This window comes from Panthera leo, chromosome E2 (assembly GCF_018350215.1).
Source record: "Panthera leo isolate Ple1 chromosome E2, P.leo_Ple1_pat1.1, whole genome shotgun sequence".
NCBI classification, from domain to species: Eukaryota; Metazoa; Chordata; class Mammalia; order Carnivora; family Felidae; genus Panthera; species Panthera leo.
In genome coordinates, this window is record NC_056693.1 from 30764444 (window position 1) to 30780857 (window position 16414).

At 36.3% G+C, this 16414-nt stretch overlaps 1 protein-coding gene across 12 annotated transcripts in view; it reads left to right on the forward strand.

Moving 5' to 3' along the window:
* CHD9 (chromodomain helicase DNA binding protein 9) overlaps positions 1-16414 on the forward strand; it is a 233048-nt gene that overhangs the window by 146404 nt on the left and 70230 nt on the right. For all 12 annotated transcript variants that reach the window (XM_042920638.1, XM_042920644.1, XM_042920637.1 and 9 more), the window contains 4 exons: positions 664-750; positions 941-1078; positions 10031-10152; positions 13594-13837. In XM_042920638.1, coding sequence (XP_042776572.1) covers positions 664-750; positions 941-1078; positions 10031-10152; positions 13594-13837 — 591 coding nt within the window. The remainder of the gene's footprint in view (positions 1-663; positions 751-940; positions 1079-10030; positions 10153-13593; positions 13838-16414) is intronic.

Here is a 16414-nt window from a genome sequence, read left to right on the forward strand (position 1 = left end):
TAAAGGCAGAATCTATAAGAATTGATGACTTATTAGATGTGGGAGATTAAAAAAGAGAAAGAATCTGAGCTGACTTCTCCATGTCTGACTTGTGTAACTGGGAATAAGGAGGCGGGGGCAGTGCTGTGTTATCACTAGCCTAGTAGGAAACTGCAGGAAAGAAGCGCACATAGGTTGAAGAGTAAATGAGTGCAATTTGAGGTCACTCAGATAGAGAGTCCTCATTCATTTAAGTCATTGGGTCCTGGGCCCAGGAATCATCAGTAGATCAAGAATGTTTGATACAACTGATAGATGGGCCTACAGGTGGGGTGGTTGGCCTCCAACACATAGACCTGAGGAAAGTGGCAAAAGAAAGGTACAGAGACCCTTTATGGAAAATTTTAAGGAACGTGTCTTCTAGAGTAAGCTACTCGTCCAAGGTACCTTATTTTTTAGTGTTATTTGGTTGCTTTTATTATATGTAACATGCTGATTCATAGTATAGACAAACATCGTAGGTATCTTTTGGAAATTAAAAGGGAAGTATCCCATTCATTGAAAATTTAATTGAAATCAAACTTACGTTTGCTGTATAGAAAATAGCTAGTTAAATTGTGTTTGTAATGCTTTTATCTTTCTACTTCTTTGTCAAATATCGATCAAGTTACTTTTTAATTATAGATGGAAGAGGAACCATTTAACCCAGACTACGTTGAAGTAGACAGAGTGTTAGAAGTCTCTTTTTGTGAAGATAAAGACACTGGTGAGGTAAATATTTAGTTAAAAAAATTAAAAACCTAAACTTGCCAAATGTTAAAACCTACTGTTCTTGAAAAATTAATGACCTAAAAACACTGAAAAATGTTTCCTTAGTTTTTATGGATGTAGGGTGAGTATATTGAAACTGTTTCTAGCTACTCTTTTTCAAAATGGTAAAATGAAAAATTTTTTTTTACAGCCTGTTATTTACTACTTAGTAAAGTGGTGCTCATTACCGTATGAAGATAGTACTTGGGAACTAAAAGAAGATGTAGATCTTGCAAAAATAGAAGAGTTTGAACAGTTACAAGCTTCAAGGCCTGACACAAGACATTTGGTAAGAACTGCGTCTTAGACAACTTCATAAAATCTTAACACTTCTCTGTTCAACAGGTTTTATGTAGTCTTTGCATTTTTAATTTCGTTTTTGGCACACAGTGAATACTGTATTTTAAAAATTGCTACATAATATCTTATGTATGTTAATTTATTCCTCTAAAAACTGGGTATTCCAGTTTTTGGCTGTCATAAACAATGCGAACATTGAACACGGAGCCCTTGTACGAGTGTCTGTAAGACAAATCTGAAGTGTAATCACTTGGTCAGAGCATATGTGCATTTATAATTCTGATGACTATTGCCTTCAGATTTCCCTCCAGAAAAGTTGCAAATGCTTCTACCTTATCTCTGAATTTAACAGTGTCCCACTACTTTTTCTCTCAGGTCATTTATAAAAATATCAAGAATAGGGGCACCTGGGTGGCTCAATCAGTTAAGTGTCCAACTCTTGATTTCAGCTCAGATCACGATCTTACAGGGTTCATGAGTTGGAGCCCTGTAATGGACTTCGCGCTGGCAGTGTGGAGCCTGCTTGGGATTCTCTCTCTCTCCTTCCCCCACTTGCTCTCCCTCTCTCTCTAACATAAGTACATAAACAATAAAAAATACATCAGGAATATCAGTTTCACTGGCCCCTGGGTGGCTCAGTCAGTTAAGTGTCAGACTCTTGATTTCAGCTTGGTCATGATCTCACAGTTGATGAGATGGAGTCCCGCATCGGACTCTGTGCAGATGGTGCAGAGCCTGCTTGCGGTTCTCTCTTTTTCTCTCTCTCTCTGCCCCTCCTCTGCCCACACGTGCGCGTGCGCACGCACACACTCATTCTCTCTCAAAAATGTATCCGTTTCAGCTCTAGGTGGAGTTATTAATTCTCTGTATGTATAAATTAAGGAAAAAATCCTTATTACACTCACCTTTTCCTTTTCTATAAACCAGTTAATTCTCTATAACTAAATAGTTCATCTCTTTCAATAATAGCTTTATTTTAAAAGAACCTTTTAGGGTCACCTGGGTGGCTCAGTTGGTTGAGCATCTTACTTTGGCTCAGGTCATGATCTCACAGTTTGTGGATTCAAGCCCCGCATCGGGCTCTGTGCTGGCAACTCAGAGCCTGGAACCTGCTTCGGATTCTGTGTCCCCCTCTCTCTCTGCCCCTCCCTGTTCACATTTTGTCTCCATCTCCCTCAAAAATAAATAAACATTAAAAAAAATTTTTTTTTACACTTAAAAAAATTTTTTTTTAATTTTTTTTTTTTAACGTTTTTTTATTTATTTTTGAGACAGAGAGAGACAGAGCATGAACAGGGGAGGGGCAGAGAGAGAGGGAGACACAGAATTGGAAACAGGCTCCAGGCTCTGAGCTGTCAGCACAGAGCCCGACGCGGGGCTCGAACTCACAGACCGTGAGATCATGACCTGAGCCGAAGTCGGACACTTAACCGACCGAGCCACCCAGGCGCCCCTAAAAAAATTTTTAAAGAAACTTTTATATGGAATGTTGGTAAAAAGCCTACATAAATTAAGTACATTGGTTTTTGTTTGTTTTTTTGTTGTTGTTGTTGTTGGGTTTTTTTGTTTGTTTGTTTGTTTTTTTTGGCTGGGACAGTACTAATCTCTTCCCTGGTCAAAAAAAATTAAAAAAACTTGAACAGGTTACTGACTTTTCTAATACAGAAACTAGAATTCTAGAAGGCTCTGGCAAGTTGTGTTATTGCTAATAATTCTATAATTTTTTACTTTGATTTATTTTCTTTTTCTTTTTAAATTTTCTTTTTATAATTTACTCCAAATTCATTAGCATATAGTGCAACAATGATTTCAAGAGTAGATTCCTTAATGCCCCTTACCCATTTAGCCCATCCCCCCTCCCACAACCCCTCCAGTAACCCTCACTTTGTTCTCCATATTTAAGACTCTCTCCTGCTTTTTCCCCCTCCCTGTTTTTATACTATTTTTGCTTCCCTTCCCTAATGTTCATCTGTTCTGTGTCTTAAAGTCCTCATATGAGTGAAGTCATATGATATTTGTCTTTCTCTGACTAATTTCGCTTAGCATAATACCCTCCAGTTCCACCCACGTAGTTGCAAATGGCAAGATTTTGTTCTTTTTGATTGCCAAGTAATACTCCATTGTATGTATGTACCACATCTTCTTTATCCATTCATCCATTGATGGACATTTGGGCTCTTTCCATACTCTGGCTATTGTTGATAGTACTGCTATAACCATTGGGGTGCCTGTGTCCCTTCGAAACAGCATACCTATCTCCCTTGGATAAATACCTAGTACTGCAATTGCCGGGTCATAGGGTAGTTCTATTTTTAATTTTTTGAGGAACCTCCATACCACTTTCCAGAGTGGCTGTAGCAGTTTTCACTCCCACCAGTAGTGCGACTTGCACCAGTACTGCAAGAGAGATCCTCTTTCTCTGCATCCTCACCAACATCTGTTGTTGCCTGAGTTGTTAATGTTAGCCATTCTGGCAGGTGTGAGGTGGTATCTCATTGTGGTTTTCATTTGTATTTCCCTGATGATGAGTGATGTTGAATAATTTTTTACTTTTAATTCCTAAAATTGTTTATTTCAACTCTAAAACATAAGATTATTCTGTGAATCCAGTTTTGGGGCCAACCAAAAGAAATTCACAATGAGACCTATTATGATTTTATTAAATATTTTGTCCTGTCCTCTTTCAAATGTAATTTGGTCACAGAAATTTCTTACTTCACCGAAGAGGGAATTTATACATGGAAAGGCAGGCACAGATCACTTTTCAGTTAGCATCACAGTGAGGAAGGCTGCCATGAAAAATGTGGAGATATGACGTAAGAGTAGGAAATAAATTAATTGTTCATGGAATAGATCATATTTTTATAATAACTCTTTTCTGTTCTTCTTAATTTATCTCTCAGTAATATCCATCATCTGTTACCAAGAGAACAGCAGCCTTACCCCCATTCCTTTGACTACAGAATGCCTTCCCTTGTACTGGGAAGCAAAAGTGTTAACTAGTTAAGGGAGGGGTGGGTCAAGGGATATAATGGAAAGGAAAGATTTTCTTTTTGGAACTGGGGACTGTGCCTCAGTGGTAACCTAGTTTTTTAGCCTCATCAGTCAGTGATCCTCAGTCAGAAGTGCATATCAGAATCACTTGGGAACTTTTCAGAAATTCAAGATGCCTGGTTTTCTATTTCCTGGCTTCAGAATCAGAATGTCTCAGAGCAGACCCCAGGCAAAAGTGTTTTTAAAAAAGATGATTTTGATACACATGACTGAGAAAAGCACTGCCTTAGTCCTTGATAAAGGGAGATTAGCCATTAGAAACAATCCCCTTAATTCATGTACCACATGCATTTGACAGTGATACAAGCATAGTTAAATACTGTAGGAGGTAAGTGGATTTTTGCTAGGTTAGGTTATTATTAAATAAAACAACATATAAAACATGTAAAGTGTTTTTAGAGATTCTGGAAATTCAAGTTCACTGGATACCATTTAAGAAATGTTTTCTTTAGTAAAACCCTGATTGTATTTAGTTCCAGCAGAGCTTTAATTGCCAGCTGTTTTCAGATTACTAATAGCCTATTTTGTTTTTCTTTCATGATTACCATATGCTGACCCTGACCATCCTGGTAATTTTTAGAGGTGTCATTTTGTTGATTAGTAACAATATACTCTCACTTGCAAGTGGGAGACCATAGGAAACCTTGCATTTGTTTCTCAGAAATGTATTTATCCTCCTGAGACCTAGACCCTACTAGTTTGGGGCTAGAATATTGTTCTCTCTCCACCCATCCATCAGTCTTAAGAAAGTTTATGTCTTGGCTATCCAGAATAAATTCATGACAGAGCTTTTTATTACTGGGGAAGAAAAAATATATTGAAAAGTGGGACTAAAGTATATATGTAAATGATTTTTTTTTTTTGCATACAGTGTTATGCTTCTAGATTTTTTTTCAAAGAAATTCGTTGTACCATGAATATCAAAAGTGGTATAGAGAAGTATGGTAGATTTAAAATATGAGTGAAAATTCGATATACATCATCCTTTTTAGTCGGCTGCCTCTGCACTAGTCCTGGGGTGTAGCCAGGTGAGTCCACGTGAGCACCTGAAGAAGAGTCTCTCAGTTAGCTATGTAGCCTTGTGGGTTTCATGGATGCAAGCCCTATTGGGTTTCAAAGCTAGATGTTTTGGGGGCTCATCTCTCAGGTTCAGATCTTAAAAGTTGGGGTACCAATATACAGCATTTAAACCATTTGCTTCTCAGGGAGAAGCTTAGAGTTGTAAGTTCCTTCCTGATTATGGGTCACTACACAGGGCACTGGGTTTATGGCGACATTGTGTCTCAGCCTGTCTCACCTGTTTTTTTCTCATTTGCCTGATGTGTAGGAGTTACTCAGCTAGTTTTGGAGTTGCTTTCAGAGGAAATTGTTGCATACGTAGTTGTAGATTTAGGATGTCCGTGGGAAAAGGTAAGTTCAGGTTCTTCCTCTGTCATCATCTTGAACCAGACCCAGCTACATCATATGTCTAAAAGATAGTTTGAGTTTGAAGCAACATGCACTAAATTGCATATTTGAAGTATACGGTTGGGTAAGTTTTGATGTCTGAAACCATCACTATTATCAAGATAATGAACTATCCATCACTCCCATATTCTCATGCCCCTTTGTAATCCCTCCCCCCAAAATCTTCCTTCCTCTAACCCCATTCCCCACCTGTAGGCAATTACCGATCTTCCTTATGTCACTATGAATTGTTTTAAATGTTCTTATACTGTTCTTTTTGTATGACTCCTTTCATGTAGCATTTGAGATTCATGTTATTGCATGTATTGATAGTTCATTCATTCCTTTACATTACTGAGTAGGATTTGTTGTAATATCCCACAATTTGTTTATCCATTCGTCTGTTGATGAATACTTGTGTTGGCTACTAGAACTAAGGTATTATGGACTTTAGTATACAAGTCTTTGTCTAGACATGAGTTTTCATGTCTCTTCAGTAAATACGCATGAGTAAAATGGCTGGGTCATATGTTCGGTGTTCTGTTTAATTTTTTAAGAAACTGCCAAACTTTTTCCTAACTGGTCATACCATAATACATTCTCCACAGCATTGTATAAGAGTTCTAGTTGCTTCACATCCTTGTCAACACTTGATATTGACAGTCTTTTTAATCTTAGCCATTCTAATATGTATATGATGGTACGACATTGTGATTTTATATGCATTTCCTAATGATTAATGATGTTTAGGATCTCCTCATGTGTTTATTTGCCGTTAGTGTATTTTCTTTAACAAAGAGACATTTAAATATTTTGCCTATTTTTTATTGGCTTGTTTGCTTTCTTATTATTTAGCTCTAAGAACTATTTATGTGTTCTATATATAAGTCCTTTATCAGATATATGATTTGTAAATTTTAGCTCCTAGTCTGTGGCTTGTCTTTTCACTTCTTACCAATGTCTATAAAAGAGCAAAAGTTCCTAATTTTGATTAAGTCCAGTTTATCTGTCTTTTCCTTATGGACCATACTTTTGGTATTATATCTAAGAAATCTTTGCTAGAAATTCTTATTTAGTTTTAGGTAACATTTAGGTCTATGATGAATTTTTTTTATGCTTTATTTTTTAAATTTATAATCCATGTTAGTTAGCATATACTGCAAAAATGATTTCAAGAATAGATTCCTTAATGCCCCTTACCCATTTAGCCCATCCCCCCTCCCAAAACCCCTCCAGCAGCCCTCTGTTTGTTCTTCATATTTAAGAGTCTCTCATGTTTTGTCCTCCTCCCTGTTTTTATATTATTTTTGCTTCCCTTCCCTTATGTTCATCTGTTTTGTATCTTAAATTCCTCATATGAGTGAAGTCATATGACATTTGTCTTTCTCTGATTAATTTCGCTTAGCATAATAACCTCTAGTTCCATCCACATAGTTGCAAATAACCAGATTTCATTCTTTTTGATTGCCGAGTAATACTCCATCGTATGTATATGTGTGTGTGTGTGTGTGTGTGTGTGTGTGTGTATATGTGTATGTGTATACACACACCACATCTTCTTCATCTGTTGATGGACATTTGGGCTCTTTTCATACTTTGGCTATTGTCGATAGTGCTGCTATAAATAACATTGGGATGCATGTGCCCCTTTGAAACAGCACACCTGTATTCGCTGGATAAATACCTAGTGCAATTGCTGGGTCATAGGGTACTTCTATTTTTTGAGGAACCTCCATACTATTTTTCCAGAGTGGCTGCACCAGTTTGCATTCCCACCAGCAGTGCAAAAGAGATCCTCATTCTCCACATCTTCACCAACATCTGTTCTTGCCTTAGTTGTTTATGTTAGCCATTCTGACAGGTGTGAGGTGGTATCTCATTGTGGTTTTGATTTGTATTTCCCTGATGATGAGTGATGCGAACCTTTTTTCATGTGTTGGTTGGCCATCTGGATGACTTTGGAGAAGTGTCTATTCATGTCTTTTGCCCATTTCTTCACTGGATTATTTGTTTTTTCAGTGTTCAGTTTGGTAAGTTCTTTATAGATTTTGGATACTAACCCTTTATCTGATATGTCGTTTGCAAATATCTTCTCCCATTCCATCAGTTGCCTTTTAGTTTTGCTGCTTGTTTCTTTCATTGTGCAGAAGCTTTTTATTTTGATGAGGTCCCAATAGTTCATTTTTGCTTTTGTTTCTCTTGCCTCTGGAGACGTGTTGAGTAAGAAGTTGCTACGGCTGATATCAAGAGGTTTTTGCCTGCTTTCTCCTTGAGGATTTTGATGGCTTCCTGTCTTACATTTAGGTCTTTCATCCATTTTGAATTTATTTTTGTGTATGGTGTAAGAAAGTGACCAGGTTCGTTTTTCTGCATGTCGCTGTCCAGTTTTCCCAGCACCACTTGCTGAAGAGACTGTCTTTATTCCATTGGATATTTTTTCCTGCTTTGCCAAAGATTAGTTGGCCATACTTTTGTGGGTCCATTTCTGGGTTCTTTGTTCTGTTCCATTGATCTGAGTGTCTGTTTTTGTGCCAGTACCATACTGTCTTGATGATTACAGCTTTGTAATACAGCTTGAAGTCCAGGATTGTGATGCCTCCAGCTTGGTTTTCTTTTTCAAGATTGCTTTGGCTATTCTGGATCCTTCCTTGTTCCACATAAGTTTTAGAATTGTTTGTTTTATCTCTGTGAAGAATGCTGGTGTTATTTTGGTAGGGATTGCTAGGTCAATGATGAATTTTTAGTTAATTTTTACATATAGTATATGTAACGATCAAAGTTCATTTTTTGCTTATGGGTATCCTATTGTTCTAGCATCATTTTGGGGGGAAAATAATTATTTTTAGTCCACTAAATTGCCTTTCCTACTTTGTCAGAAATCAATGGATTTCATACATGCGGGTGTATTTTTAAACCCTCTGTCCTGTTCCACTGACCTATTTGTTATCTTTACAACTGTTCCACCCAGTCTCGATTCTTTAACTTCTACAAGTCTTGAAATCATTATAAATCCTCCAACTTTATTATTTTTCAAATTGTTTGGGATCTTTCTAGTCTTTTGCATTTACATATGGTTTTAGAATCAGCATGTCAATTTCTACAAAAACATTGCTGGGATTTGGTTGGGTTATGTTGAATCTGTTTTTCAGTTGGAAGGTATTAACAATAATGTTGAGACTCAGTCTCTGAAAGTCCATTTATTTACCTCTTTAATTTCTCTCAGCAATGTTTTATAGTTTTAAATATACCACTCTTACATGATTTTGTGAGATGTATTCCTAAATAGTGCATATTTTGGATGCTGTTATGATAATTTTTAATGTGTTTGTAATTGTTTCTATGATGTAGAATATTGTTTTCTGTATATTGATCTTGTGTCATGCAACCTTGCTAATAAAATCACTGTTTAGTTTATCTTTGTTGTAGATTCCACAGGATTTGTCCATAGACAAATCATGTCTTCTTCGAATTTAGTTTTACCTCTTCATTTCTAATCTTAATGCCTTTTATTTCTTTTTCTTGATTGATTGCACATGTTAGAACCTGCAGTACAATGTTGAATAAAAGTGGGGACAGTGCACATGCTTACCTTTTTCCATTCTTTTTTTTTTTTTTTTTAATTTTTTTTTTAACGTTTATTTATTTTTGAGACAGAGACAGACAGAGAATGAACAGGGGAGGGGCAGAGAGAGAGGGAGACACAGAATCCGAAACAGGCTCCAGGCTCTGAGCGGTCAGCACAGAGCCCGACGCGGGGCTCAAACTCAGGGACCGTGAGATCATGACCTGAGCCGAAGTCGGACGCTTAACCGACCAAGCCACCCAGGCACCCCACCTTTTTCCATTCTTAAGGAGATAACATTCAGTCTTTAATCATTAAGTATGATGTAAGCTTTGGCTCTTTTCGTAGATGTACCGTATCAGGTGAGGAAGTTCCCATCTATTCAAAATTTAATGAGAATTTTTATCAGGAACAGGTATTAGACTTTTTAAATCCCTTTTCTGCATCTTTTGAGATTATCTATTTTTGTCTGTTGATCAACATTGATTAATTTTCATATTTAAACTACCTTCCATTCCTGGGAAAAATTCACTTGGTCATGATGTATTACCCTTTTCAATATTGGATCCCATTTGTTAAAATTGTGTTATGAAATTTGCATCTGTATTCATTAGAGATATTGTGTGTAGTGAGTTTGTGTAATATCTTTGATTTTAGTATCAGGGCTTCATGGAATGCGTTGACATATGCTGCCTTCTTCAATTTTCTGGAAGAGTTTGTGCAGAACTAACTTGGTCTCTAGATGTTTGTAAAATTTTGTCATAACACTATGTAATGTTATGCTTCTATAATTACTTTAAAAGCAATGCTTTTACCATGTATGAGATGTATGGAAGATTAAAAAACTCTGAAATACATCATTCTTTTTTTTTTCTAAAGGATCGTCCTCCCGCTAATATTTGGAAAAAAATTGATCAATCCAGGGACTATAAAAATGGCAATCAACTCAGGGAATATCAACTGGAAGGACTCAACTGGCTCTTATTCAATTGGTACAATAGGTAGGTAGTACATCTTAATAGAAAAAAATTGTGTTGTTTTATTATTTGTGTCAAAATATGTTAAGTAAAATAGGTACTGATGTTGCTGTATTGTTACTGTCATGGAGTTTTTATTATTAAAAGTGAGATTACCTCAGGAAAATATATAAATTACAATTTAGGATTTTGACTTCAGTTCCTTCCTTTAACGGTATGCCAATCAGATGATTAATTAAGATGATTAATTAATTTAAATGATTAATAATAAAATTTGAAATACTTTTCTTACCATCATAAAACATCTGTTGTGTTACAAAGTATTTTTCAGTTTATCAGCTTAGACTGCTGTCTGCCAGGAATTGAATCTGGTTAGTAAAGTGTGAGCAATTATACCAGTAAGAATTAGGTAGGTTTATTATTTAAGTCTTCAAGAAGCAGTTTGTCAGCAGTTGATGAGGAGTAGAAATCAAAATATAAGGGGTGCCTGGCTGGCTCAGTCAGTAGAGCATGCAAGTCTCTCAGTCTCAGGGCCATAACTTCAAGCCCCACGCTGGGCATGGAGCCTACTTAAAAAAAAAAACAAAAAAACAGAAGCAGAAATCAAAATGTAAGAACCTAGTAATGAATTTACCCCTTTAATTATTTTCCATGTTGTTCAAAATGCTGTGTGGAACATTATCTCACTTTTTTGCTGAGAAGAAAATATAATTGCAAAAGAAGTGAAAAACAGACCCATGACTGAGAAAGTGTGGTGGTGTATACAAAAGAGCAAACAATAAGGCATTGTTATTAGTAATAACAGCAAAATTTGATGATGCTTTTATTCAGAATCATTCTTCTGTGTTTTTACTTCTCACTTGATTCTTCTGAGTTGTTACACTGAGTAATGGGGAGTCATGAGATGCAGTCATATGGAGTTAGGGGGGACTTGTTACCTCACACAGCACTCTTCTAGTTTATATTTTCTAAATATTGACTTTCATTTTTCTCAGGAGAACCTTCCGGGTAAAATAGTTAACAAAATATTGTTTTACTTGTATTCCCTCATCAGTACCCTTCCCATGGCCTCCACTGCTTGTTTTAAACTTTCAGCACTTCCCTCACAGCCCTCTATCACAGCCCAGCCCTTCTCACTGCCCATGTGACTGCTCCGTAGAGGAGCCCAGGGCCCACAGGTGAGCTTGTTCAGATTCCTGCCTGCCTTCAGAGCCAGGCCTATAAACGTAGCTCCGTTCTTAGCTTTTCTTACCCCATCCTCATGTACCAGAAGTTAAAAGGTGCCTCCCCAGGACCAAGACTCAAGCTGCTACCTACGTTCTTGAGATGCAGCACTTCGATCAACTCTCACACCTCTGTCACTTCTTCAAGCCCTCTCAAGAGTAGTGCTGTCCCTTCACTCTGCGAACAAATCTGGGTTTAACCTGTTGTAAAAATACAAGAAAGAAAAGAATAAACCTTCTCTTCTTGGCTCTGTTTCTCCTTCTGGCTGCCTCGAGCCCTCTTTGTAATTTCTAGGAAGAACAGGCCATATGGTCTCTTCCCATTTCCTCATCTCCAGCTCTCTCTAAACCTGTTGTTTGGATTTGATTCTCTATCTTTGTAACGCTCTGTTTCCCAATCCATGAGGTATTTTTCAGCCCTAATTTGCTGTGTCCCTGCTGCAAATTCTTGATTTGTGATTTGTGTAGTAATTGCTCCTTCTGTAAACTTTCCCCCATTTTCGCCCCCAGCAGCTTCCATAGTGTGACTCTGTCCAGACTCTGTGACTTTCAGGTCTGCTGGTTTTCCTTCCTCTGCCTGCCCTTTCAGTATTGCTTTTCCTCCTGAAGTTCCTCTGTTGCTCTCTTCTTGTACAGGTTTGTTCTCCACCCCCCCTTGTGCCTTCACTTATCAACAACATCCTAATGGTCTCGTATCTTTATCTCTAACTAAGACCTTGAACTCACTCCAAGCCCATATTTCCCTTTGCCTCTTGCTACCCTTAAAGTCTATCTCACCAATTCTTTAAACACAAAATTCAAAATTAACCATATCACTTCCTGTTTCCTCCATGCCAAACTTCTTGTTCTTCCATATTTTGTATTTCAGTTAAGAATAACACCGTTCAGGGGTACCTGGCTAGCTCAGTCAGTAAAGCATGCAACTCTTGATCTTGGGGTTGTGAATTCATGCCCCATGTTCAGTGTGGAGCCTACTTAAAATAAATTAACAATAATACAGTTCGTTTAGTCAACCAGACTGAAATCTGGCTGTCATCGGATACCACGTATATCTGGTTGGTCACTAAGTCTAAATCGTTCCGAGTCATAATTAACTTTCTCTCCTCTTTGCCCCCCTTCCTTAGTCCAAGTGCCCATCATTGTTTCCTGCATTATTACAGTACTTCACCAATTAGTGTCCCAGCTTCTAGTCACCTCACCTTCTAATAACCACAGTGGAACCGGAGTAAACTTCAAAATACAAACCCAATCTCATCAGGTTTCTTTAAAACTTCTCACTGACTCCCATTGCATAACAGAATGATGTCTAACCTTCTTCATTTATGACCTCTTCATATCTCAATAATACCCCCTCCTTTTACCCTCATCTCAAAACCATATTTGTAGTCTCCCAGTTGGTCATGTTCTTTACACCTCTACTCCTTTGCTGTGCTCTCTGGCAAAATCCTACCCATTACTAACCTCTTCTCTGAAAGAGATCTCTTCTACTCTCTCTTTTTGCCAGAGTTGGACACTTACTCCTCTGAGCTTCTTAATAAACTTAACTCTGATGATTCTCAACTGGCCTTATAATCATCTGTGGAACTTTTTTTTTTTTTTTTTTTTTAAATTATAGCTGCTTTTATCCTACTCCATACACATTGAATCATAATGTGTAGGGGAAAGCCCTGGGTATCTTGTGTTTCTTTCAGGCTTTCAGGTTCTTCTAATGCACAGCCAAAGTTGAAAAACAGTGCTTTATTTGTGCTTCTGTGATAGCACATTGCATAACTGTCTGTTTGGTTGGTTGTTTATTTATTTATCTATTTGCATGTCTGCTTTTCTAATAGATACAAGCCCCTGGAAGGCAGAGAACATGTTCTATTTCTTTTGTATCCTATCTTCTCATACTGTCCCTGAGATAATAGAAGGTATTTAATAAATGCTTCCTGAAAAAATAATATATTTAGTTTGCCTTACTCTTGCCATTTCATTCTTTAACAAAATCATACCTCTAACGGGTGATATCTTTATTTTGGAGCTACAAAAATCTACAGTTTTCCCTCATCAGGATTATAATAAAATTATAACTTTATATATATAAATAATGATATGCCTATTCTGCACTTCAGCAACTTTTATTTTTTATAAATGCAAGTATTTTAACTTGATCTTTGATTATTTCTGAATATTTATCTTTAAAGACATTGTAGTGTACAGAAAAACCCAATGTATACATGGATAATATATTTGTTTATTTCAGACGAAACTGCATTTTAGCTGATGAAATGGGTCTTGGCAAAACCATTCAGTCAATTACATTCCTCTACGAAATCCTTCTGACTGGTATAAGAGGACCTTTCCTGATTATCGCTCCACTTTCTACTATTGCAAACTGGGAGAGAGAATTCCGTACATGGACTGATATTAATGTTGTGGTTTACCATGGGAGCCTGATTAGCAGACAGATGATACAGCAATATGAGATGTACTTCAGGGACTCACAGGTGTGTTGCTGGTGATTTTGTTGGTTGTTTGAAAGGTCAGGTTTGAAAAAGCTAATTACTACACATTCATTGTTTTCAAATTAAGGATGCATATTATTTGCCTACAAACGTCTTTGTTCAGGCTCTATTCATCATATCTATTTTCCAATAAATTTTAGTAGCTGAAGAGAACAATGACAAGGAATTAGGTTCATGTTCTAGTTCACTATAAAGTGTGACGATTTATACAAATGTACTAATTTGATTGTATCCCTAATATTTCAACTAGAATAATTGTTTTACTGATTGCTTTTAAATGCACATTAAATTTATTTTTAGAATAGTATTTGTTTCTTTGATCATCCTCCAGTTTTCTCCCCTCCATTTTAAAAATTTAAATCTTCAGTGAACACGATGGGTTTAAATGCCTATTCAGATAAAACCTAGGTTCTCTTTCATGTTCAAAGGATTTTGATTTTTAGACATATTTTAAAGTTTGGTTTGTTTGTTTTGTATGCAGATACAAGCACACTTCTATATCTTTTTCCTGTTTGGATTGGTTATTCCAGTACTGTGGTGATTTGGTGGCTTTCTTCTCCCCCTAAATCCTAAAGGCACATTTTCTGTTTTCCTTTGGCCTCTTACTCTTGAGTAGGAGATTTCTTATTTTTCAGCTAAATACACACATCATAAAATTAAGAGATGACATCATAATAAAGAATTTTCTAGCAGAAAGTTAAATCTAGAAAGCATTAAGTGCTAATTGCAGTTCTGAGTGGTAGGTAATAGGACTCTTTTAGATTAAGAATTTTATTAAGAAATAACAAAATCAATAAAAACATAGTTCACACAAATTATACTTTTTAATTGGAATAGGTGTATTGCCTGACACTTTGCCTCAGTAGCACCTTAACATTTTATTTTTCTTTCACTGATTCTTTTATTTTATAAGGCTCATTATAACACATGGCCAGGTCAAGGGATATGATACAGTTTGAAGTAAGGTAATGTGCCCAGCCTTCTACTGCTTTTCTTCCCAAGTGTAACTGATTTTCTACCTATTGGAGGCTGAAAATGGACGGATTAATTGATTTAGTTCCTTCAACCTCATTGTCCTTCTTTTATGGTTGAAACAATTACATCTCCTATGAAATAAAGCATCTGTTTAACCCTTTAGTTATTCCTCAGTTATATTGAAACTGTCACCTTTGTACCTTTCAAGCCTATGACATTTCAGTTAGATTATAGTTTGATTTCCTTCTATAGTGTTTTATTCTTCCCAGTCATACATTTGTAGAATTTAAGAGCTGCATGGTATCATAAAAATGATTATGATTGACTTAGTTCTATATATACTATATATGTATATAGTTCTATATATACTATATATGTATAGTATATATAAAAGGCATAATTAAAACTTTGGGAGCTTAAGAGATGTTTAACAGGGTTGCAATTTTAATAGATGTCTCATGTGAGCTTGGTATGAACATGAGAGCCTAAAAGCTAAAAGATTCTTGATGTGTTATAAACTGAATAGTATATATAAAATATTATATTTTTGTAGTAAATGTTATACATTCTGGAAAAATACTTTCTGACAGGTTTAAAATTTAAAAAGGTAAAAATGTCTCCTTTAAAGATGAGATAAATAGATTTGTGCTTTAAATACAGATTCAAAGGGCACCTGAGTGGCTCAGTCGGTTAAGCAGCTGACTTCAGCTCAGGTCATGATCTCACGGATTTGTGGGTTTGAGCCCCGTGTCAGGCTCTGTGCTGACAGCTCAGAGCCTGAGCCTGCTTCGGATTCTGTGTCTCCCTCTCTCTTTGTACCTCCCCTGCTCGTTCTTGTCTATTTCTCAAAAATAAATGTTAAAAAAAAAAAAAAATCTAAAAAATAAATAAATAAATACAGATTTAACTATGAGCTCTTTCAGGTATATTTTAATATAAATTAATTGAATATTTACCTTCTATCATAGTAGCAGTAAAATTATGCTAACATTTTCTGAATTACCCTGAAAAAAGTAACAGAGATAATAATACTAATAATCACAAATATTTATTGAGTAATTACCATGTGCCAGGCAGTATGCCATACATTTTAGAGACAGTATTTTGCTTAATCTTTGTAATGCCTACCTTGTAAATAGGTAATAACATTAGCCCCATTTACAAATGAGGAAACTGAAGTATAAAGAAGTTATATAGTTTCCTCCAAAACCCCACCAAAACTGGGATTAATAAACCCAGGTCACTTAGACTCCAAAGCTCTTATTCTTAAACATTGTGATGTCAATTTAACTGAAAGCATCCTATCCTAGGTTGTTAGAGCTGTGTAAATGCCATGGACTTACACTTTACCCCTATTCTAATAATATTCTACTGGATCAATTTAATGGCCACTGTATATGATCAATAGTAGGAATTAAACCCTAAATCAGAAAGATATACAATCTTTCTTAACCCTTCATTTCTCCTAATCCCTAATAATGTATAGTTTTCAGTCCCATTTAAACATTCCTTTGACTTGGCTTCTAGGTTGTCGTGCTGTCCTATATCATTACCCATTCTTTCTGAAGCCCCTTTTACTGGTTC